The 26,447-nt window shown below is 23.2% G+C and overlaps 2 protein-coding genes and 1 long non-coding RNA gene across 4 annotated transcripts in view; 2 read left to right on the top strand and 1 right to left on the bottom strand.

The window, feature by feature from the left end:
- LOC127287368 (serine/threonine-protein kinase NLK) overlaps nucleotides 1-12,815 on the top strand; it is a 91,984-nt gene extending 79,169 nt beyond the window's left edge. For both annotated transcript variants that reach the window (XR_007843872.1, XM_051314254.1), the window contains one exon: nucleotides 760-12,815. Coding sequence is in view for 1 of the 2 variants with exons in the window: in XM_051314254.1 (XP_051170211.1) it covers nucleotides 760-814 (55 nt within the window). In the remaining variant the exon portion in view is untranslated. The remainder of the gene's footprint in view (nucleotides 1-759) is intronic.
- A 1,339-nt stretch (nucleotides 12,816-14,154) lies between these two features.
- Nucleotides 14,155-26,447, bottom strand: part of LOC127287367 (uncharacterized) — a 66,275-nt gene continuing 53,982 nt past the window's right edge. The window contains exon 3 of the long non-coding RNA XR_007843871.1: nucleotides 14,155-14,296. This is a non-coding gene — a long non-coding RNA (uncharacterized LOC127287367). The remainder of the gene's footprint in view (nucleotides 14,297-26,447) is intronic.
- LOC127287364 (NAD(+) hydrolase sarm1) overlaps nucleotides 19,971-26,447 on the top strand; it is a 65,094-nt gene continuing 58,617 nt past the window's right edge. Inside the window, exons 1-2 of the mRNA XM_051314247.1 lie at nucleotides 19,971-19,996; nucleotides 20,170-20,293. Coding sequence (XP_051170204.1) covers nucleotides 19,986-19,996; nucleotides 20,170-20,293 — 135 coding nt within the window. The 5' untranslated portion in view covers nucleotides 19,971-19,985. The remainder of the gene's footprint in view (nucleotides 19,997-20,169; nucleotides 20,294-26,447) is intronic.

Here is a 26,447-nt window from a genome sequence, read left to right as displayed (position 1 = left end):
TTTTAAAAATTAAAAAAACACTGATAAAAAAATTGAAAAAATTATATTAATTTTATTTTTAATTTTAGAAATTTTCAAATAATTTTCTATATTGATTTTTTTAAATTTTAATAATTTTCACTTTAAAATTTATTGAAAATTCAACAAATCCTTGGCAAAGCAAAAAACTTGAGAGAAATTTTTGTGGTATCAGCGTTATATAGCTTTTGAGATTGCCCTACGCTAAAGTTAAGTATAAACTAAGTATTAGAAAAGTGACGAATCGGAGAAAATGATCCAGATTGTTAAAAGCTGTCACATATGCTGACAGCTGCATGGAAATCAGATGAAATTCCTTGTGTGTCTTTGTGCATCATATTCCAAAAAATATTCACTCCACCAAAATCATTAAGCAAATTGAAAGAATTTGAAATTTTCATTTAGTCAAAAATAAAGTACCTACTTTGAAAAAAAAAATAAATAAATAAAATTTAAATTCTTTTAATTTTGCTTAAAAGGAAAATGCAGTATCGAATCTTTCTTTTTTTTCACAGAAAAGTAAAATTCATTTAATTTAAAAGATACTAAATTTTCCTTGCCAAATAAAAATCACGTTTGTTCACGAAAAGCATATAAAAAAAAAAATTATTTTTTTCTTTCTTTCTTTAATCTGCATTTGTTCATATAACTAAAAACAAATAACAAAAAGCTTTAAAAATAAAATAAATTTAAAAAAAAAATTAATTTTCTAATGTTTTTTTTGTGACTCAACATTTACAGCTCAACAGTGGCGCATCCTTCGGAATTGCCACCGTCTCCCCATCAATGGGAATAAAAGCTTCTTCGAGTTGGACACGAATCGTCTTTTGCAGTCTTCTTGTTCCAAAAGCGAATCTTGGACGTCGACGCGCACACAAAAAAAAAGTTTTTGGACGACTCAAGAAAAAAAAAAAAAATATATATATATATATATAAAAAACTGTGAAGAATAAGCCAAGAGAGACAATAGACTGCCGAGCAATGTAGCCTGAAAATTTTTCGACTAGCTGATTTAAAAAAAAAAAACACGAATTTTAGGAGAGAAACGTAGCTAATTAAATATGCAATTTGCCGAAAAAAAACTACAATGCAAAAAAAAAAAAAAAAAAAAAATAGACAATTACATAAAATAGGGAATATTTTCGAGAGACATAAGCGAGAGGCTGAATGATTAGTTGATAAGGGGAAACAATGGAAAAAAGGGAGAGAAATACGAGAAAATCTCGACAGTGAGAGGGCCAGTTTTTTAGATTTACTTTTTTTTTTTTTTTTTATTTTTATTTTTATTTTTGTAAATCACAAAGACGGCTGGCATTTAATGACTGTGAGTACTAAAGGTGGATATGCCTGGTACACCTTGACAATTATCTTTCTATTATTTAAATCGAATTGATAGTGATTCGAAAATATTTTTTTTTTTGGTAAATAATTTTTTCTTTCCTTTTCTTTTTAGAGAAAAGGAACACAGCGAGTTTAATAATTATTATTATTATATCGCTTGCCTGATGTGTTTATAATGTAATTAACAAACAAAAGAAAAAAAAAAACTCCACTGATCTTAATTGCATACGTCAAATATTAAGACTACTGTAGTTAGAATTGTAATCTATAAGGAAGAACAATCTGTAATTAAATCAATTGAATTGTAATTTAATCAACTTTCCACGACAGTGGCGAACGAGGCCAAGTAATTATATTCTAAGAAGCACGTATTCGTGTTGATCTTAATACAAAACGAAAAAAAAAAAATGATACATTGTGTACATTATGAAACCAAGTAGGTCCATCATTTTTTTTTTTTTTTACGATTTTTAAAAAGGGAATTTGAGGACAAATATCCAATTGTAATTTGCTAAAAATTGATTGACTCTTTAAAAAAAAAAAAAAATTCCTAACTTCAATTACATTTCTGAATAATTATTTTTATTCACAATTTTGTATTTGCAATAATAATAAGCCCTTGTAAAAAAAACAGAAGAATTATTAAATATAATTCTATAAGAAAAAGTGAATCAATAAAATTAATTTGATTCTAAAAGATGAAGAAAAAATAATTGACGATTTTTTTTATAAATAATAAATAAATTTAAATTAAAAAATAAATAATTGGAGAATTAAATTTTTTAAATTTAAAAGCAAGAAAAATGTCCAATTGATTTGCATGTTAAATAATTAATACTCAAAATTTACTTGACATTGACATATAATTTTAATGAGAAAAAAAAAACAATGAATTTACAGAATTTTTAGAAAAAAAAAAGAAAGAAACTCAACTTTGAGTATGTTAATAAAAATTGTTTAAAATCTAAATTATTAATTTACATTAAATAATTTATTTAAATTTTAACTATTAGACGAATATTAATTTCTCAACTGACAAAAAATTATTTCCATTTTTGAAATGTAATTGAAGTCAGAAATTGTGGGAAATTTGTAAATTTTTGATTACAATTAAGATAAATAGTAATTTATCAATATAATATGTATTATACTAATGAATGACTATTATTATTTAAAATAAGGGCAAAATGTAAAAAATGAGGGGGATAAGAATTGAAAAAAAAAAAAATCATTGATATTGTACAAAATAAGCCGATGGACATTCGACAAAATAAATAATTAAAGGCTGTATTCTTATTTGAATGCAATTACCGTTTTTTTTTTCGCAATTTTGTGAACGACTAGATAAGGATATTATGCGGCCTTCCAATTAATGAACGATTTCAAAGTAAAGCACTGCCGAACGTTTAAAATGTGATTTTAGATTAATTTTTTTATGTCGTGCAATATCAGATTTTAAAAGAATTAAGCAAAAAAAAAAGTTTTTTTCTTGTTTTTGGTTAAATTAACAAATAATTCTGTTTTCCAGTGACAACTTTTTGTTGAAAAAATGGGATTTAATATTAAATTTCAATTCAATAACATAATTATTCAATTAATTAAATTACAACTTTCTTTTTATTTCTATTAATAACTCTTGAAAATTGAAATTACGTGAAAGAACTCAAAAAAAAAAAAACAAACAAAATGTGTTCTAAATAACATTGTGATTATTTCTAGATAATAATCTAGAAATTTGTGTTTCGCGCAGCTTTGCTTTACTTTGAATCCTAAGGGGGAACCTTAATCTATGAAAACTTAGAACAATTTTTATTTAGTAATTGAATTTAAAAATCCTTACTATAGGAACGTGCAATTCCTATTTAAAAAAAAAAAATAATAATAAATCAAGTCGAGGACGATAGTAAAAGTCAAATTTTTTGACAAAAAAAACACTGCCGTTAAATAAAAAATAAAAAAAAAATATATAAGAAAATTTATCGCAATGATTTGGCAAATTTAAACAAACAAAAAAAAAAAGAAAAAAAAACATTAATTTAAGAAGAAAAATGAAAAATCGGTTGTCGACTTAATAATAATGATAATAATTAAGGGACTTTTTTTTCCTTCATAATATTGTAATATGAAAATCGAAATTTCTTTGATTTTTAATTATAGTCCAACATTGGAACGAACTGTAGATATATACATATATATTTTTACTTTCTGAGTGTGATTTTAGATTAATTTTTATTATTTAAGAAGTCATCGAGTTAATTGCAAGAGTGTATAATTTTTGTAATTAATAGATAGATAGAAATTTAAGTTTAATTTGGTCTCATCATTTTTTTGATTTCATGTATATGAAACCCATCCGCATCCGCCAATTTTAAGTATAATTTTTACAATCCCCCTGGGATTTATAACGCCAGTAAATAAATTGAAAAAAAAAAATCAAATTATTTTCAAATATTAAACTCTAAACGTTTTTTTTTCACATAAATATCATTTATTTGACTCGAATAATAATTATTCAAATAAATATTTATAATTCGTTACAAAAAAAAACAAATTTATTTAGTTTAAATGAATAACGGATTATTTTACGCAAATGTATATATATTTGTTAATATATGAGTTTTAATTTCATGAACAGAAAAAAATAAAAGCGGGTCACATGTACAATAATATTATTAATAATAGAAATAATAATAATAATTATGATAGTAATAATAATATTAATAATTAATAATAATAATAATAATTTGCGGATGGGTTCATCTTTTATTTTACGTACAGCAAGGCTCAAGAGATCGCCGTTAATATTTTTTCGGCTCGATTTATTAATAAATCTAAGTTTAAATGAATTTATTGTTTTAAGTAATTTTTTTTTTTCTATTTTTTAAGAATGGTTTGAACAAAGTAATAACTAAAAGAAATCACGTGCGAAATTACAGGGAGAAAAAAGTGGTTTTTTTTTTTTTTTTTTTTTCTTGAGAAATATCACACGCACATGTTATTCAAAAAAATTAATTTCTTGTATTGTGACGAAATTATATTTTTCAAAAAAAAAAAAAAAAAATTTGCCAATTAAGCGACATTATTAAATTTGTAAATAATTTAATTAACGCTTCTTGTAATTAAAAATTGTACAATAATTCATCAAAATTTACTCTTTTATTTATAAAATTTTACTATTTTTGTCAAATTATAATTGTGAAAAAAAATGACAATTATTCAGAAAATTTGGAGAAAAAATTTTTGTTTTTAATTTTATTGACTTGCAAAAAAATTTGGTCATTAGGTAAAAATAAATAATTGGAAAATTCTGTAAATTTATATTTTAGATTAAACAAAATTGATGGGAAAAAAAATAAATGTTTCTTTTTCTCAACAAAAAATTTCAATCCATGACGATTCGTTAATTTAAGAATTAAAAAAAAAAAATGGAAAACAATAGGTAAAAATAAACATTAAAAAAATATATATATATATATTATAGGCATGATGTGACTAACGGCCTCCAAATTTGAAAAGAATTCTCAAAGTTTTTTTTTTTTTTTTTTGCCAAAACAAAAATTATCATTGTTATTTTTAAAATTCTTTTTTGTTTCTAAAATGCAAGGCTAATTGGATTGAGATTGAAATTAATTGAATGAACGAAACTTCTTTAACAGAAAAATGAAGAAAAAAGGAAAAAAGAGATGAGAGTTAAAAAAAAAAAAATGTTTTTCATGCTGCTACTTCTGTCAAGTTTCGTCCATAAAATGTAAATTGTACATTTCGTAAATATTACAAATGGGATTTCAAAAAATAATAATAATAATAATAATAATAATAATAATGTAAAGAAGTTGCAGTTAGAGAAACTCGCGAATCAGTGAGACAAAGTGTATAAAAAAAAAGTACAATTAAAAATGAGTAAGATGGGAGGAAAAAAAAGGGAGGAAAATGGGAACGTGACTTTCTATACAAGGAGTTTTGTAAATAATCCATCAGCCAGTAAGCGTTACCCTCTCCTATTGATAGCCAGCAAAAGCTGCCGTTACAATAATATTAGTAATAATATTAGTAATAATAAAATAATAATAATTATAAAAACATTATTAATATTAATGAAAATAGTAATAATAAAAATATTAATAATAATATTAATAATATTAATATTAATAATAATAATAATATTAATAATAATAATAATAATATGAATAATAATAATGGTAATAATATTATTAATGAAAAACATAGTAATAATAATAATTCGATAATTAGGATTTAGACTTTCTTTCTCCCTGTAAGATAATCGCATGCGATAATTCGTGGGGTGAAGAGTAATTATTTTTTTGGAATCATTAAATATTTTGCTCTACTTGCGTGTAAATATGTAATTGTAGTTTTCAAAAAAAAATTAAATTTTTTCATAAGTTTCCTTTTTTTTAAATTTAGAAACATTTTTTTTTTCTTACCTTATTTTTTACCTCTTCACTTCACGATGAGATTCACATCTTTCGCAGATCTCATTGTATTATATAAATATGTACTTCAATTTCCAAAACTAACTTTCGAGAAAAAAACCAATAATTCTTTTTTTTTATATAAATAAAAAAATATTTTACAAAATAAAAAGAAAATACTTTTTTAATTAATAAAAAAAGTTATAAGCCAAGTTTTGTGAAATTGAATCGGTTCTTTTTAATTGCAAATTATTTTTTTTTTTGTACGAAAATTACCGATGATAGTTAAGTTAATTAATGAAATTAATTGTAAAATGAATGTGTCAAAGAGAGTGAGTGAAAGAGAAATTATGTTTTCCTATTATTAATAATAATAATTATAAAAAAAAAAGAAAAAAAAAAAAAAAAACAATGATACTTAACAATGTGGCTTGTAAATATTGTAGCTCACTGTAGCTGGTCAGTCGGGCATTTTAAAGACACATACACATATTAAATTTTGAAAATTGAGAAAAAAGTTATCACAACTACGAAACAAAAAAGTGTAACTGAAAAATTATTTTTTTTTTTTTTGCTTATTATTGTAACACAAAATTTTATGCGATTAAAAAACAAAATAATATGAGAAAAAGATATGCACTATCAATTTTGTAGTTTGCATTTTTAATAAATCGAGGAAAATTATGTGGAGGCTATAAGTAATTTGTAACTACGATATTATAATTATGAATTTAAAAAAGAAGAAAAAAAAAAAAAAAACAAATATACTCCACGATAGTAATATTATTGCCTTCAATTATGAAAAAAAAGCGGCTGGCACAAGAAGCACCAAACAATAAAGATGCTGAAATAAATTTAAAAAAAAAAAAAAAAAAGAAGGAAATGCAGTATTTTCTATATTATTTGCAGTTTTTTTTTTCGTTTGCGCACATATCCATCTATCCATGTCCTTTTTTTAATTTTCCCTACTTTTTTTTTTTATAGAAATATTATGGAATTATTTATTATTATTATTATTATTATTTATATTATGAAAAGAAAGTTATTATAATTTCAGTGGATTTTTTTTTTAAGCAAAATTTATTTTTTAATTTCGAAGATTGAGGTTCCATTTTTTAATTTAAAATAACTGTACTTAATTGAAGAATATTTAAGACGAGTACTTAAATTAAAAAAAAAAACAACAAATTTTTATCTATTGTTTTTGCTTTTTTTCTCACTGCAAAGCAATTTTCTTTGTGAGAAATTTGAAATTCAAAATGAAATATTTGCTTGTGAAATCCATTTGTACAGTAAAAATTTTGACGTTTTAGCGATATATGTATATATCAAATTATAATATATATATATATGTATAGAGCATATTGAAAAAGCTTGAAACAAAAATTTTTTTCTTGGTACTTTTTCAAAAAAAAATTGTGCGTCGCGAGCTGAAAACTGTAAGGGGATAATCTATCAAAAAAAAAAAAAAAAATTCAGCGATACTTGTCCCAAATTTTTTTTTTTTTTTTTCTATAAAGGGACCTAATTATATCAGGTAAATTTGGTTTGGTTATAACATAATTTTCGTTATAGCACTCTCTGTGATTAATCGAAAATATTTCTAATAGAAGAAAAAAGAAATAGATAACCAGAAAGGCATTATTGGATAGAATTACATATATAAAAAAAAGAAATGAAAAAAAAAAAAAAAAAAAATTTAAGTGTAGAGCAATAGATAGAATTGCAAACAATGTTTCAAATATAAAACTGTAAATAAGTGCACTTTTTTTTATACAAATGCTCATTTTGGTAAAGAAAAAAAGAAAGAATAAGTCAAACCCTAGATTCTCAGCCTGCGACATTATTGTATATAATATAATGCGGGATGATTTTCAATTGACAGTGATATCATTAATAAATGTAATAATAATTGTATATAAATGTATATTATCTTAAAAAAAAAAGAAAAAAAAAATTGTACCGATCTTAATTAATTTTCCAATATTAATGAATTCATCGTCAAAAAATATATGTCGCTTTGATATATATATATATTGTAGAAAATAGCGGTCAAAGTAAAGTGTGATGACCTGTCGTTAGAAACTAAGAGGCCTTAATATAACACATTTATATGATATACAATTTATGATTATATGTGTGTAAAAAAATACGTAAAAAAAAATTTTGTGCTTTATAAATATGTGCATAAAAATTTTCAATAAAAATGTCTACTTCATTTTTTTTTTTTATATATTCACATCATATTCAAATTATTGACTTAAAAATTGAATTAAATTAATTAAAAAAATTATTATAAAATATAATTTTTAAGATAATATATGTGTGATTATAAATACTAATAATGAAGTAGAATAATTAGATATGTACAGATTAATAGTTTATTTGTAAATTTGAAAGTAGTGAGCACTCTATTTTTTTTTCAATTGAAATATTAATAATTTGCAATTAGTGGTTTCTTTTTTCTTTGCAAAAAAAAAAAAAATGAAATTAAATATAATTTTTCTCTTATAACTATAATTTTAATTATAATTCTAATTTTTATATATAATTCAGTAAAAATTAATTTAATTATAAATAATCCATTATAATTTTGATTTTTAAAAAATTTATTTTGTCTAAAAAAAAAATAAGAAACTTATTTTTTTAAAAAAAGCTTTTTACTAGCACTGACAATTTTTTTTTATACACACAAAATTCTAATATAAAATCAATATTTAATAAAAATTGATGATATTTAAAAAAAAATCTATCATTACAAAAAAAAGTTATTCCTTATAACAATTAAATTTAATAACGTTTAATCATCATATATAGTTCGAAAACTCTTGTCTCGTTAGCGATTTTATAAAATATAATAAAAAATTAAATAAAAATTCGATTTTTTAAAAAATATTTTTTTTTTGTAATATAACAATAAAAATGTGGTAAATTAGAAATGAGGTAAAATTTCGTATTGTTATATGGCAAACTGATAATGTAAAGAGCACATAATTTAAAAAAAATTTTCGTTTAAATTTATTACAAAAAAAAAAAAAAAAAAAAAAAAAAAATTATCGCAAGTAGATCAACGAGCTACCGTATAGGAAATTAGTAGAGTGACTCGATAAATTTATCTTTTTTCACCACTTTGTCACTCTTTATTAATATTACGTTAACTGATAAAAATTCTTGTTGTAAATATAAAACAAAATTTCGAAAAAAAAAAATCCTAGAAAAAAGAAATTAGATTTCCTCTCCATATAAAAATGAAGCATAGTCTCTCCTTTTATTTGTAATTGATTGAAAAAAAAAAATTGAAAAAAAATTTGAATGATTTAATAAAAAAAAATTTTAATATGAAGCATTTAAAAAAAATCATAATTTCTTAAAAAAAAGAAAATTCAGAAATTATTTTACTCTAAGAGGAAAAAAAAAAATTTCTTTAAAATATGAAATTAATTTTTTCTAGGTATATATAAAAAACAATAATAAAAATAATTTATCATATTGGTATGAATGTAAATTTTTTTCTTTTTTTAATTGTAAAATAATCTCAAAAAATAATGCGTACCTTGAAAGTAGCCGAAGCCTTTTTCGCGAGTAGATTATTATTAATAAATATTAGTCATTGAAAAAAATTGAATCGTAACAGAAAACTGTGTTTAAAAAAAAAAAAAAATAGTGACTTTGTCGAAAAAAAACTTGGCACAAACACCTCAAAATAGATAATGTTGCAAATAATTGCTGTAGATTATCTATTATAATATAATATTCGTATATAATATTATAATAGCGATTTAAGCCTTAACTAATTTTACAAAGTGAATTTAATCGTTTTTACGATATATTCACTAAATTGTATTATAAAATATTTAATGACGATAATAATTATAAGAATAATATTGAGAAAATTAATTATATAGATATCTACCAAAATATATATATATATATTAATTAATTGATAATTATAGATGGTAGATCTAAGTTCAGACATTAATAATTAAGAATCTCAAATACTGTAAATAAAAAAGTATATAATCAGAAAAAATATTATATATTCTAAATCGTGTCTACGTATAGAATTTTTTCTATATAAAATAAAATATGTCGGCTTTAAAAAAAATATACTACTCTCTGTTAATTGAAATTAAATCGCAATTTTCTCATTCCTAAAATTTTAACTAATTTAGTATGTTATTAAAAAAAAAAACTGAATAATTTCATTTCGAGATTTACATGTGAGAATTATATTTTTCAATTCAAACAAAAAAAAATTTTTTTTTTTTATACTAAAAGATCAATTTTTGGTAATGATTAATTATTATTATTTTTATATATAAAATTTTTATTAATAATTATTTGTTTAAAAAATCAATTAAAAAAAATGAAAAATAATTAAAATCTTACAATTGTAAATCTTGATGTGAATAATTTCATGTTTAGATAATAATGTAAGGAAACATTTCTTCTGCATCGTGAAAAATTTCGAAAACTGGACCAATTTTTTTTTTGTTTTTTTTTTTTTTTTGTCTATTGTGTAAATAATGAGATTTTTCAAATTAATTCATTTTGACTGGCAACACGTAAAGGATGCAGAAGAAAAAAAAAATACAAGTTCGACTTGATGTTCTGTGTGTCTAATTAAAATTAGTGCTTAGTGTAAATTTAAAAATTCATTTTTGTATATCACCCCTTTAAAAAAATATCTTATTTTTTTAATTAAATAAAATTTTTTATTAAAATTAGATTTCATTAGTTTTTCAAAATTTTTAATTCAATATTATTTTTTTCTCTAGAACAAAAAAAAATCTAATTTTGTAATTTCTTAAAAAATCATATTAATCCTTTATTTGAATATGAACTATTTAATTATTAAATATATTTTATTTGTAAAAATGTCTTCCTCGATAATAAATATTAAATTGAAAAAATATATGAGACCCCACATATATAAATAAAGAAGTTTTCTTATATATACATATATTAAAAAAGGATTAATTTTATCGCGTAACTGTACAGTTTACAATTAATATAAATTAAATAAAATTACAATTATAAATGAGGAATTTGTGAACAAAGCCTTAAAAATGAACGTTTTTGTGTTTTACGATACAAGAGACAGAAAATTCAATTCTTTTTTATAAAAAAAAAAAGAAATTCGTTTTTTTTCAAATTTCTAACGTTTGAGGCAAATCAGGTTGTATAATTAATATTAGAACGAAAAAAAAATTGTAAATAGTCAATTGTAATATAATTGTTCTCGATGCCTACTCCTAATGGTCGTAGTTCAGCAAAAAAAAAAAAAAAAAAAAAGGAAATATATTATAAAAAAATATAAATATATAACAAAACTTAATCAATTCTATGTGTCGGTTTTGATTAAAAAAAAATATATATATATATATATATATACGTATAGATTTTTTATCAATCTTTACTATATATGTGTAAAATGCGTATAGTTGTATAACTAAAAAAAAATCGATTTTAAATTTCCGGATATTTTTCATTTAGTCGCAATACTTGTAAATATTGAAAAAAAAAAATTTAAATAAATTTTTTTCCATTTTAATTAAACAAATATATATATAAAATACTGGGAATTTAATAGTGATTTTTTTTTTTTTTTCATATATTGTAGATTCAATTGTGTCTTTCACCTTTACGTAGGTCTTTTAACTCGATTTACAAACACCAATCGTTTCCTTTATCGGAATAAAAAAAAAGTATTAATTTATATATTAAAAATTAATTAATTTTTAAATTCTTCCAATTTATAATTTAATTATTTTTTCAGAGCAAAAAAAAAAATTTTTAATTCGGAACAAAATCGAAAAAACTATCATCGATTACGATTCAGGAAACGATTGGATGATTCATAAAAAAAAATGTCGTGCACGTCGTCGATGTGTTTACACTATTGAGTGTTTGAATTTCAAAGGGTGAAATTGTGTAAAATTGGAATTTAAAAAAAAAAGCAAAAATAAATATTTTCCATATTCGTAAAATGTCAAAAAAAAAAAAAATGAATTTTCGACTCCAAGATAGAATAGTCATTAAAGCGAAATTTTATTCACTTTGGCATCTTTAATAAAATTATTAAAAAAAAAAAAATTAAAAAAATTTTTGTTTCAAAAAGAAAACTATTTACAACTTCTTTGAAATTAGAAAAAAAAAACTATACAAACAAATTTGTTATGAAGAGAAAGTATATAAATAGTGAAAAAAAAAAAAATTGAAAATGGCAAAGAAATTCAAGAAAATCCGACATAATAAAGTATAATAGAATTTTTCAAGACTGGCAATCAAAATAATATAAAAATATAAGATTTATCTAAAAAATTTCGTGACAATTTGTTATGATAGGACATTGAAAATTACATCTCTTATCTTCTGTGAAATATGTGCTACTATGTTTAAATTATAATATAGAAAAATATAAGTGTAATATATATATATATATATAATCATTTATTAAAATGAAAAAACGTATAGAATAAAAAAATATTATATTATAATTACTTAAAAATTGTATAAGACAAGAGATGTAATAATCCATGTCTATCAATAAAATGAAGAATATAACCTTTTAAAAAAAATTATAAAATACAAACATAATAATAATATATTACTATATTATATCACTATTACCACTAATTACAATAATAATAAAAATAATAATAATATTGATTAATAACAATTATTAAAAATTCTTAATTATTCCTCATTTTCGCAAAGAAATAAATTAATCAACATAAAATTTTTTTATTCTTCGTCAAATTGTCACAAAATTTTTTTGATACATAAACATGATCGAAACGTATTTAAATAAAAAAAAAACCATTGTCTTAGGAACAAAAATGTTCAAAATTTATAAGTTAAATGTGTGCAGCTCCATTTCTATAATAAACCGAACAATTTTATGAATATCGCGCGTCTAATTGTAATACTAGTGCATATAGCTAGGTAGGTACCTGCATTTTGTGAATTTTAACATGCTTGGATAGATTCTCAATAAAATCGTTATACATGTTTTGATAATTATTGTCTCTTTCATTTATCAACCCTCAAACCAATTTTTTTTTTATTTTTATTTATATGAAATTTCAGTTTTTTAACTGAAATTAATTATTAAATTATTTTTTTAATATAATATAAAAAAATATACAAATATAAAGATTATCGATATAGAAATCTACCTTACTGACTGATGGTAAAGAATTTTTTCTTTTGAAAATGAAAATAAAAAAATTACCGGCATAGAAATCTACCTTACTGATTGGTGGTAAAGAAATTTTTTTCGAAAAAATGAAAGTATAAAATTATCGACGCAGAAATCTACCTTACCGACGACTGATAATTACCTACTGAGGATAAAACAGTTTTGAAAAGGTTGAGAAAAATTCAAAAACTACATAGAAACTACTGCATAGAAATCTACTTTACCGACTGATGGTAAAGAATTTTTTAAAAAATGAAAGTGAAAAATTACAGGCATAGAAATCTACTTTACCGACTGATGGTAAAGAATTTTTTTTTTGAAAAATGAAAATAAAAAATTACCGGCATAGAAATCTACCTTACGGATTGGTAGTAAAGAATTTTTTTTCAAAAAAATGAAAGTATAAAATTATCGACGCAGAAAACTACCTTACCGACGACTGGTAATTACCTACTTAGGATAAAACAGTTTTGAAAAGGTTGAGAAAAATTCAAAAACTACATAGAAACTACTGCATAGAAATCTACCTTATCGACTGGTGGTAAAGAATTTTTTTTCCAAAAAATGAAAGTATAAAATTATCGACGCAGAAATCTACCTTACCGACAACTGGTAATTACCTACTGAAGATAAAACAGTCTTGAAAAGGTTGAGAAAAATTCAAAAAACTACATAGAAACTACCGCATAGAAATCTACCTTACCGACTGGTGGTAAAGAAATTTTGTTCGAAAAAATGAAAGTATAAAATTATCGACGTAAAAATCTACCTTACCGACGACTGGTAATTACCTACTGAGGATAAAACAGTTTTGAAAAGGTTGAGAAAAATTCAAAAACTGTTTTACCATCAGTCGCTAAGGTTAATTTCTACATCGGTAATTTTTGTGGTTTCTTTTAAAAAAAAACCTATTTTACAATCAGTCAGTAAGGTAGATTTCTATGACGGTAATGTGATATTTTTCATATTTCAAAAAAGCTGTTTTGCCATCAGTCGGTAAGGTAGATTTCTAGGTGGGTAATTTTTTATATTTTTATTTAAAAAAAAAATTTTTACCATCTTGTTAATTTTTTTAACCATCTACAAGTATTCAATTTTATATTTATATATGTTTAATAATAATTTTTTTTTAGAAATTTTGTTTTTTTTAACTTACTTGGAACAGAAGAAATTTCTCCACAAGGATTCATAAAAAATATTTACTCTTGGTTTCATATTTACTTTCTTTGGGTCCACGATAAGTGGCCCAAATTTTCGTCACCGCGCCAATGTAGTTCTTTCATATTTTATGAATTTATATCTGTAAATGTAAAATAATTATTTTGTGTGACTTAAATGTTATTTTTATTTAAATATATTCTCTAATTTACACTGGAAAATAAAAAATAATTTGATTCAAATATAAATTACTTGACTATTATCGAAATAAATATTTACTTGAACCAAATAATTATTTATTTTAAAATTAAATAATACTTAAATTTAATTACATAATAATAATAGAACAAATTTTTTAATGTAAATTGATTAAAAAAAAAAAAAAAAAAAAAAACTTGTTAATTATTACATGGCAATGGCCCGCCTTTAATAGGTGTAAAGAGTTTCATAAGAAGTTTTTGATGATGTTAGCATTTACATTTATCGACGTTTACAAAAAAAAAAGAAAAAAAAAAAAATCATATACTAATAAGTTTGCGTCTCGTGTGCAGAAAAAGCCAATGGAAAAGAGTAACGTCTTCAATTTAGTTGTACGGCGATTTTCAGAGACGATAGTTGTTTTTTCTTTTTTGCGAACGATTGAAAAGAAAATATAAATATATTAGTGTTACGTTTTATCACAATAGAGGGAAAATTTTTTTCTCTAGTATTATTTATTATTATAAATAATATTGTTTATTAATGAATTGATATCATATATTGAATATAATAATAGCGATTCTATGAAATTTGACCCATTTTCAAAAATACATGTTTTCTTTGAAAATCATCGTCTTTAAAAATGATAGATCGTTGTTTTAAATAGAACTTCTTTCAGAAAAGATGGTTCATATAAAACCAGTTCTTTGCATTATTTATAGATTAAAAGAATATTTTTTACTTTCTTCATTTATTGAAAAAAAAAAATAAATAAATTATAAAAAATCTAGTGTTAAAATAATCAATAAATTGTTGTTTTTCAAAAAGCTAGACACAAAAAAAAGTTAATAAATTTGGAATACAAACACTGTTTAGGGAATTAATTATTAATTTTAAATCATAAAAATAAAAATCCTACTTGTGAGAAAAAAAGTCTTCTCCATCTATGAGCCCACGACTGAATTAAAAAACAAAGCGCGGTAAAATTTAAAAGTAATTTCAAAATTTTTCTCTGACCTAAATTTTTTATTAATTGAAGTTATAAGAATAGTCTGTATACCTCATATCATAACTGACGATAATGGGTTTATCTTCTAACAATCGCTGTAATTTAAGTTCATTCTCTCAGTGAGAAAAACATCAAGAAAAAGTGTTTTTATAAATAGATAATTAAAAAAAACTATATTATGTATATAAATTTGATATAATTTTTCTATAATTAAAAGTTTGAAAGAAATGTGTTTATTCAAGTTCTGATTTTTCTTCTCTACTTATTACTCTGCAGATAACAATATTTTTTATGCGATACACGGAGAAAAAGAAAAAGTAATTTTTACTACTTTCAGAGTAAAACTGGACCAACTCGAAGTTTCTGCGCATCTCTGGCAATTTTTACTCCAAAAATAGTAAAATTTATTATTTCTGTAGTAAATTTTACTGTTTCCGTAGTAAGTTTTACTATTTCTAGAGTAAATTTTACTATTTTTGGAGTAAAAATTGACAGAGATGCGCAGAAACTTCGAGTTGGTCCAGTTTTACTCTGAAAGTAGTAAAAATTACTTTATAAAAGAAATCTTTTTTCTCCGTGTAGTTTTGAAAGGAATTATGGGAAACTCTCACTGCTGCATTCAACAAGAAAAAAAGGTAAATAGCTAAAATTAAAAAAAAAATTAATTTTAACAATAATTTCCATAAAAAAAATATTTTTACTATTTTCCAATCTTATTCAAAGCGTATATATATATATATATATATATATATATATATAGTCAATATGGAAATGAAGCAATAAAATAGACGCATTTTAATGGCGCTTTTACAATAAGTGGGTGGTACTTAGAAGATACAAGGTTACAGAAATGATACGATTGTCTCGGGAGCGATTTTTTTTTTCCCTCAAAAAAATTAAAATTTACGAGTGACAAAACACCTTTAACTTAATTTACCATGTCATATATCTTAAATAAACACTTCTTATGACACAAATAATTTTCAATATTTATCGTCAATGTAATATGATCTTGAAACATTGCATTGTTAATTCTAAAACCTTCAGCCAATCAATCTTTATAAATATACTACGCTTAAATAAATTTTCCAAATAAAGAAATTGCCTATATTAAACAATAAGATTCTCACAATTTGTTTTTGTATGGATTTAAAAATTTTGTTTGGTTGCTATACAACAAATTTTAAGTCGTTACAACAATTTTCTATTGTTATGCCAACGAATATATATATATTAGTAATACTAAGAAATTTGTGACTACAGCAATACGAATTTGTTGTAGCAAACAAAATTTATGGTTCCAGAAGACAGAATTAAACAACTCGCAGCAATTTCTTTTTGTAAAGAATAATAATAAACTAAAGAATATTCTTAATGTCAATGACGTGACCTGTAGATAAAAAAAAACTGACAATGTTTCTTAGAAAGTTGATTTCTGATTTAAATTGATTTCTTCGCATAATACTGATTTTCTCAAACTGATGATCTTAAGAATATATTTGTCGACTGGGTCAAGGGACAGGAATGAAATTCTCATTGTTCTCAGTGCAATTAAATAATAACATTGCACTTTGAAAGAATTAAAGATAAAATTTATAACATCAAATAACTAGTCGCATGGAATTTTATCTAAACATTTTCTTTATCTTAAGATGTGAAAAGAATTTTGTTTCACTGAAAAAAGGGTTTGGTATTGACAACCAAATGTTTGGTTGGTATTTAACCCAGGTGAAACGATTCTACGGAAATCACTCCACGGAAATTCCATACGGAATTCCGCAAAAATTCTATACGGAATTCCGCATAATTTTGAAAGTATTCCTTTCGTAATTTTGCGAATTTTTTTTGGAAGAATTCCATACAGAATTGCACAAAATTTTCAATAAAATTCCACAACTTTATTTGTTGCTGATTTTTTTGTGATTTTAAAATAACTGCTGCTACTATAACGAAAACTAGTCGACGATTATGTTCCTGGTGGATATAATATATAGAATTTATGAAAGATTAATTAATATCTAGTCGAACTTATTTGAGAGGTCAATAAAACGTTTTCCAAATTTTTTTATTTTTTTTTTATTTATTCAATTAGATTTCTGATTTATTTAATGTGTTTGCAATTTTTATTTTAATATATTACTTCTTTTCACCATAAAAAAGCTGATTCTTATTATTTACAAAAAATTGCTGAGAAATTGAACTTTCTTTTAAAACTAAATCACTCGTTATAGTAACAGCTAAAACTAATTTAAAAAATTGTTATTTTATTTGATATAATTATATGGAAGTTTGATTCTATACCTTTAGGCATGCATTTAGAGGTCATTTTTCTCGTTAAAAGTGTTCGGTTGACACCTTGATTCCTAAACATCAGATCATAACGTAAATTTTATTTTATACACTGTAAAAAGACTAGTAGATTTTACTACTTATTAACAACCTTGCATTATTCAATACGTCGACAACGAAATTTAAAAAGTTGTATTGACTACCAAAAAGTAGATAAAAGAACTAAGAATATAGTTGGTCCGATGAGATTTTGTAGTTGACTCAATTACATTTTTAAGTCAGATCAATACTAGGTAATTATTAATTCTATAAAAAATAGTTAAATTGACTACTCGCATTTTTAACCAAATTTTTGGTTAAAAGTAACCAAAAAATTAGTTACTGTTACTATTTTTCAGTCAACTAACTAACGGCAGTTGAATTTCTCGACTAATTTTTTTCAGTGTATCCACCAGCAGTTATTTTAAAATTACAAAAAAAAAATCAGTAAAAAATACACTCAATAAAAAAACTAGTAGATTTGACTACTTTTTTAACTATACCCTGCACTCAAAAAAATAAGTAGTAGATTTGACTACTTTTTAACTACCCTGTATAGTATACAATAGGTCCTCAACTCAATTTTAAAAGTTGTACTAACTACTAAAAAGTAGTTAAAATAACTAAGAATGTAGTTGATATAATAAGATTTTGTAGTTAGTTTTAAATTCTAACTACATTTTTGAGTTAATTGTACTAATTTTTAACTAAATTTTTTTCAGTGTACAGTTGTGAAATTCTAACAAAAATTTTGTGCAATTCTGTATAGAGATTATGTGTGTAATTCTTATAAAAAATTCGCAAAATTACAAAAGAACTTGTTTCAAAAATTTTGCGGAAATTTTTGCGGAATTCCGTATATAATTTTTACGGAATTCCGTGTGTAATTTCCATACAGAATTTCCGTGGAGTAGTTTCCGTAGAATCGTTTTATATAAGCAACAAAAAAATTTTGGTTGCTTAAATAACAACCAAACGTTTGGTTGTCAATACCGAACCTTTTTTTCAGTGTTCTTTAATGAAAAATACTAATTTCAAAAAGAAACGAAATTTTGATAACATAAATAATCAAAGAAATAAATGTGGGTTTTTTTGGTGAAGGCATTTCCTGTACGAAAATTTTTTGAGAACGAAAAAGAATTATGTTTATACAGACATGAGGGTTTTATATATATATATATATATATATATATATATATATATATATATATATATATATATACTGTCAGCCATGCAAAATGTACGATTTCTTGTAACATTATATATTACGTGGTATATTATGGCACAATTATATACTTTATGCATACAAGTAGGCGTACTCGCGTAACATCAACAATAACAAGCTCTCTGGTGACGTGTGACGAGAATACAGCATCTCGTCTACATAGACGGCTTTGTGAAATCTGCATCGCGCTTACCTCAAAAGAATTTGCATATCGCACATCGCAACAAACATATATATATATATATATATATTCCCTTCTTTATGTTTTATCTCTTCGATAAATTTTTATTTATATTTTACTCGTAAAATTAATAATTTTGTTTCCTAAAAATCTGTATTGTTATAGTAATCCTTATTAATACCTAACAATCTATTCAATACAAATTTTTGTTGTGAGAAACAATTAAATTTTGTTGTAACAACTAAAAATTTGTTACATAGTAAACACTTGACTCAAAATTACTTTTTTCAAATGCTCACGATTTTTCTATATACATATTCAAATTCATATCTCCCACTGTTTTTTTTTTCTTTTTTTTTTAAATATGTTTCAATATACTCATACACGGGGTCGCTGTAGTACAAATATACTTTAATGTGAGTTGCATTGCCTCCGCGCCATAGTAGATTCTCGTTCGCCTACTCTCACCTTGGTGTTGGTTTCTGGTACTATTTTCCGCGTTTATTTTTTGCAATTCGAGCTCCGAAGCTCAACAATTACAGTTTCAAAAACGTTGCGACCTAAGCTTTTTCTCACTATATCAGTCAAAAAATTAGTTTCTCCTTCAAAACATAAAAATCAAAGTCGGGTGAAAAAAAAAATATGTGCTTAATTATTTTTAAAAATATTACAAAAAATTTCCGTGTTGTGAATTAATAAAGAAAATTTTAATTTCTTGTCGAAACAGAAAAAATGTGACAATGTTTTTCAATGAAAAAGATAGAAATCAACAACAGTTGTCTGTTATAAATAAACAGTTTTTAATTTAATGTTATAAAATCACTTTTATAAAAAAAAAAATACACTGCATCAAAAAAAAAAAAATTCCTTTTCGGATAAAGCTATATTCAATGACAAAACAGTAAATAAAATTCTCTATTCTAACAAATAAAATATTGTCAGATTAAATAAATTTTTGTCGAAAAAAAAAACAAACTATAAACTGACAATATTTTATTGAGAAATTTTTAATTTAGATTTTTCAATAAGAAATATTTTTTAAAAAAAAAAAAAAAAATGGTGAAAATTTAATAGAGGAAATAAGATGACAACCAACACGACGATTCGAACTTCGACGCCACATCGTGGTGTTCGGCAATTTCGACACAGCCTGTCTACTCCAAACGCTGGGGTCCAAATGGATTACAGGAATAGATTGGTGAGCGACGAAACAAAATTAATTTTCATTATATACTTTTAAAGAAAAATTCAATTATCATATATAATAATATTTAATTTTTCTACAAAAAATTTCTACTTCATTTTGAAAATATTTTCCTCTTGCAAGTAACAATAAAAAAAAAAGTGTTTTAACTAAAAAATTGCAACACTTTTTTTTATAAAATTAATTTTATCTTTTGTTTGTATTATATTAACTATTAATAAACAAAAAATATTACACTGATAAGAAAAAAAATTAATATTCTCAATAAATTTTGAGAATGATAAATCCCAATATTTATTCAAAGCAGCGTGAAAAAGGGCTTCCTAAGAACTTCTACTTGTCTCCGGTAACGAGTTCGATGTTCTCCGTTGGCTATTATTAACCTTCTGTTGAGGAGGGCTTTACACGTAGATAAATTTTCGCTTTACTTTTTTTGGAACCAAAACAATGTAGCAATATTTATCTAAAATTAATTATTTAAAGGCAATCGCAAATTTTGTTGGAAATATATAAACAATTGTTATAAGTAAAAGAACAAAGAAAATTAGATTTACTTTTTTTTTTCTCATATTATTCAGACTTGTCTTATGATATGAAACGATAAAATATATATTGAAAGTATAACGCGACAACGCCTACTCAATATTTAGCCTTGGCCGACTCTGTAAATTTATTTTCTTTTTCTATGAAAAATCCTTAGGGCACATATGAGACACCCCTTCTGAATAATTTATAGAGCACAAAACGATCATAGATGAAACGCAGAATAAGAGTTCCGCATAATTTCTACTTTATACGCTAATAAATTCATTGATTGCGCGTTATTTATATATATGATAGGTTATTATATTCTTTTATTTCATCTTGACGATTTTAACATAACCAAATGATTCAATTTTTTTAAATTAAAATCTTGTTTCAAACCATTTAAATTGACAATTTATTTAAAATCTATTTTTTTAGGGGTTCTATATAATGATAGACAAACGCTTACAAAATAATGATATAAGAGCGTAGGGGTAATAGTAATAACCTGTGATTTGATATTTGAGATCCTTTTCTCTTAGCGCCATGTGGGGTATATTATAGATGAATAAAATAATTTGCAATCAGGTCAGGTCAATTACCCGTCTAACGATTAAATTGATAGATTGTAAATACAAAACAATGTATCATGCTCTGCATTACTAATTTTATTATTGAATATATCTTTCGTGACTATAATGTAAATTATATATTCGATATATACACATTGCGAGAAATAATATTAAGATTATAAGAACAGAAGAAAAATTACTAATATTACAAACAAAAGTTTGCTGTACACTTTTTGAGACAGCAGACGTTTTTGTTCAAAAAAAATCGTTTAGCACAGTATTTAACCACAATAACCTTTTTTTTATATTACAAACAAAAGTCTGCGTTACTTTTCTGAAACAGCTGACGTTTTTGTTGAGAAAAATCGTTTAGCACAGTATTTAACCACAATAACCTTTTTTTATATTACAAACAAAAATCTGCTGTAAATTTTTGAGAGACAGCAGACGTTTTTGTTGAGAAAAATCGTTTAGCACAGTATTTAACCACAATAACCTTTTTCTATATTACAAACAAAAGTCTGCTGTAAATTTTTGAGACAGTAGACGTTTTTGTTTAGAAATATAACACAGAAAAAACCACCGACTCATTTGAATTGCAACAAAAATGAACCTCGACAAACTCATTTTGAACTTCAGGCAAAAAGAATCAAAATGAGCTAGATCCGATTCATTTTGAGTTCAACTTAAAGTGAAAATTATAGTCAATTAAGAAGCACTTTATCATAAAACCATTAATCAAAATCATTGTTTTCAATGAACAAACAGATAACACTTGAAAAAACTTTGCTTCTTAAATCCGATTCATTGAATTTATAGAAAACAAAATAAATTATTTTTAGGTTAGAAACTTTTGAATTGACAGAAATAAATATCAACCATGCAACACGAAACATGAAATTTAACGGCGCCACTGTCTAAAAACCAAAGATAATGGCGCCAGATTTAAACTTGAAACTATAACCAAAAATAAAGTGTTATTCATTATAATAATGTAATGATTGTTATAACATATATTAATAATATATATTTATAATTATATAATGTATTATAATACATAGAATATATTATAATTATATAATTGTAAAATATTATTATCTCTCATATAAAATTAATATTATTAATATTAAATAAATATTAATATAATTAATGTAATATATATATATATATATATAAATTTTTATTTAAACTTATTTTAATAAATTTATCCCATACCATTTTTTTAATTGTAATTCTTGTATATTTTACAATTATTATATATCATCTATTATTATATTTATATTATACTATTTTAAAATATAATACATATAATAGTTTGTAAATGAATATTATCAATATAATATATAATAATAATTTATATTATACATTAACTATAATTATTCAAATTTATTGTTAAATTAAAGTTAAAAATATTTCTACTATTTCAATTTGAATATTGAGCCAGTGTGGCGCTGAATACATAAGTTGCAGTTGTTGCCAACATAATAATCTTAAAATCTTGAATTTCAACAGAAACTAACATAACCTAACATTTGATCCGGGTCCGGTTCATTTTGAGTAACTTGAAGTTAGTTGTTGTTCATTATGATACCAAATTCAGAATGAACTGCAACAAAAATGAACTCAGTTTTTTTCTGTGAATTTAGCACAGTATTTAACCACAATAACCTTTTTTTTACATTACAAACAAAAGTCTGCTGTACATTTTTGAGACAGTAGACGCAGAGAGTAATTGAGAGTAAGCACGTAATGCAAATCGCGCTTTTCTATTAAAGTCTGCCCCCTCGCGGTCAAAATATCGAAGCTTAGGTGGTTAGCTATATATATTCCTTAAATCGGTGAGGCTACACACATACGCATAATGTAATGGCTAAGCCGAATGACGTTCGGAATTGATCGGGCGGGCTCGTGTATCTTTGCGTGAATTAGAGAAACTAACTGAAAACGAACCGTGCGGGCCTCATCCAATGTTTTGACTTTTTTTCAGATAAAGTATATGAGCCGGTTTTTGAAACAATTCACTAATCGACAATATTTTTAAGGTTAAATTTAGAAATTTTAATTTAAATTAGTAATTAAAATACAATTTTAATTTATTATTTAAATTTCATTTTAAATTTTTATAAAATTTAGAATTCCAAATGTTCTCTCTTCGAATGCATAGTTGAATAAGTACGAAATTCGTTTTCAATAAATCTTATCATAATTATTTTAAATTTTTAATTAAAATATGTTTTTCTTAAACGTATGGGTGATTTCACGTGAGATTTCAGTCGACCCTTTAAATTCAGCCAAATATAATTTTTTCGTGTTCTGTAGTGAAAAAAAGATACTTTCTTTATGCAAATTTTCGAGTTATTTTTCAAAATTTCAGTTTTGTAAATGTAGACAAAAAACTGGATTTTTTCAATTTTTGCCAAGAGAAGAAAAGTTCCAGTTTATCTTTTACTTTTCAATAATGTTAACGAAATTATATTTTCATTTTTTATTAAAAAATAAAAAAATTTTATAAACAAATTAAGTTTTTTTAAATTGGAATATGATTTTTAAAAAAAAATTTTAAACATACCTAAAAATACTAAGAAATACTGGAAATAACTAAGATTATAGGTTTAAATAAACATTTAAACACTGCGCGCAGCATTGTGCACATTTCTGAAAAGTAAAAAAAATTGTTAAATTATTGTTAAAAAATTTTCTTTCATTTTTCATAGTGAAATAAAATTTCAGGTTTCAAAAAAAAATTTTTTAAATAATTTTTAACAATTTATCAATTTTTTTTACTATTCAAAAATGTGCACAATGCTGCAAGTGGTGTTTTTTTTAAATACATAAAAATATAAAACTTATTGGCTGACTAAATTTTTTCACTAAATCTTCTTCTTATTACCAGGTATGTTTTAAAAAAATCACATACAAATTAAAAAAAAATTAATTTGTTTATAAAAAATTGTTACTTTTTTAATAAAAAATGAAAAACAAATTTTTTTGATAACACTATTGAAAAGTAAAAAAAACTGACATAATTTTTATAAATATTATCTTTATTTATTTAATTTAGTTAAACATAAATAATAATGTGAAACTAAACACCATAGAATATTCTATACAAATTAATAATGTATTAAATTGTGGGTAATTTTAATAGGTATTGACAACAATGTTTACAATTTAAATTTTAAGAATATTCTCATTTTATTTAAAATTAAATCATTTTTTACTTGGACAAGCCCAAAGAAAAAATAATTAATTAATTTACAAAAACAATTTTTCTGATTTAAAAACCTATAAAATATTTTTTAAAATTGATTATTTTATTTATTTATTTTAAGTTAAAACATTTAATCTCTTGACAAAATGTTTTTAAATTTAATATTTTAAAAAATGTAAGCTACTTATAATGTGTAAGCATTTACAAATCGAAAATTTAAAAGTATAATATAAAAAAAATTATATTTTTTTATAAACTATTAAATAGACATAAAAAATTGATTCAATTTTAAATAAAATGAGAACATTCTTAAGAATTAAATTATAAACATTGTTGTCAGTATTAGGTAAAATTTTTAAATTCTAAAATTTTATTATAATATTACAAAAAATATTTTTCAAAAATTTTAACGGCAAAATAATAAAAAGAATTTAATTTTTCTTTTAATATGACTTTGACAAAAGCACATTATTTCACATTACTAATCTATGATTTAACTGAATTAAATAAATAAAGATAATATTGTAATATCGAAATTTTTTTTACTTATTATAAAATAATTATGATATAAGATTTATTGAAAACGAATTTCGTACTTATTCAACTATGCATTCGAAGAGAGAACATTTAGAATTCTAAATTTTATAAAAATTTAAAATGAAATTTAAATAATAAATTAAAATTGTATTTTAATTACTAATTTAAATTAAAATTTCTAAATTTAACCTTAAAAATATTGTCGATTAGTGAATTGTTTCAAAAACCGGCTCATATACTTTATCTGAAAAAAAGTCAAAACATTGGATGAGGCCCGCACGGTTCGTTTTCAGTTAGTTTCTCTAATTCACGCAAAGATACACGAGCCCGCCCGATCAATTCCGAACGTCATTCGGCTTAGCCATTACATTATGCGTATGTGTGTAGCCTCACCGATTTAAGGAATATATATAGCTAACCACCTAAGCTTCGATATTTTGACCGCGAGGGGGCAGACTTTAATAGAAAAGCGCGATTTGCATTACGTGCTTACTCTCAATTCCTCTCTGGTAGACGTTTTTGTTCAGAAAAATAATTTAGCACAGTATTTAACCACAATAACCTTTTTTTTATATAACAAACAAAAATCTGCTGTAAATTTTTGAGAGACAGCAGACGTTTTTGTTGAGAAAAATAGTTTAGCACAGTATTTAACCACAATAACCTTTTTTTATATTACAAACAAAAGTCTGCTCTACATTTTTGAGACAGTAGATGATTTTGTTCAGAAAAATAATTTAGCACAGTATTTAACCACAATAACCTTTTTTTATATTACAAACAAAAATCTGCTGTAAATTTTTGAGAGACAGCAGACGTTTTTGTTGAGAAAAATACACAGAAAATTAAAAGGCATTAAAATAAGCTGCAACGCTTCTTATTTTAATCCAATGTTGCTTATTTTAATACCAAAATGGATTAAAATAAGCAAAATTGGATTAAAATAATAAGCGTTGCAGCTTATTTTAATGCCTTTTAATTTTCTGTGTAGTTTAGCACAGTATTTAACCACAATAACCTTTTTCTATATTACAAACAAAAGTCTGCTGTACATTTTTGAGACAGTAGATGATTTTGTTCAGAAAAATAATTTAGCACAGTATTTAACCACAATAACCTTTTTTTATATTACAAACAAAAGTCTGCTGTAAATTTTTGAGAGACAGCAGACGTTTTTGTTGAGAAAAATAGTTTAGCACAGTATTTAACCACAATAATCTTTTTTTTATATCGACGATACCGTCGAAATCTTGAATACACAGGAACAGTTCACTGTTTTGCTAAATAAATTTAAATGTAAAAT

Source organism: Leptopilina boulardi, unplaced genomic scaffold (genome assembly GCF_019393585.1).
Source record: "Leptopilina boulardi isolate dan_hultmark-lab unplaced genomic scaffold, ZJU_Lbou_2.1 LbouV2_368, whole genome shotgun sequence".
Lineage (NCBI taxonomy): Eukaryota > Metazoa > Arthropoda > Insecta > Hymenoptera > Figitidae > Leptopilina > Leptopilina boulardi.
This window is presented reverse-complemented; position numbering and strand designations above follow the sequence as displayed.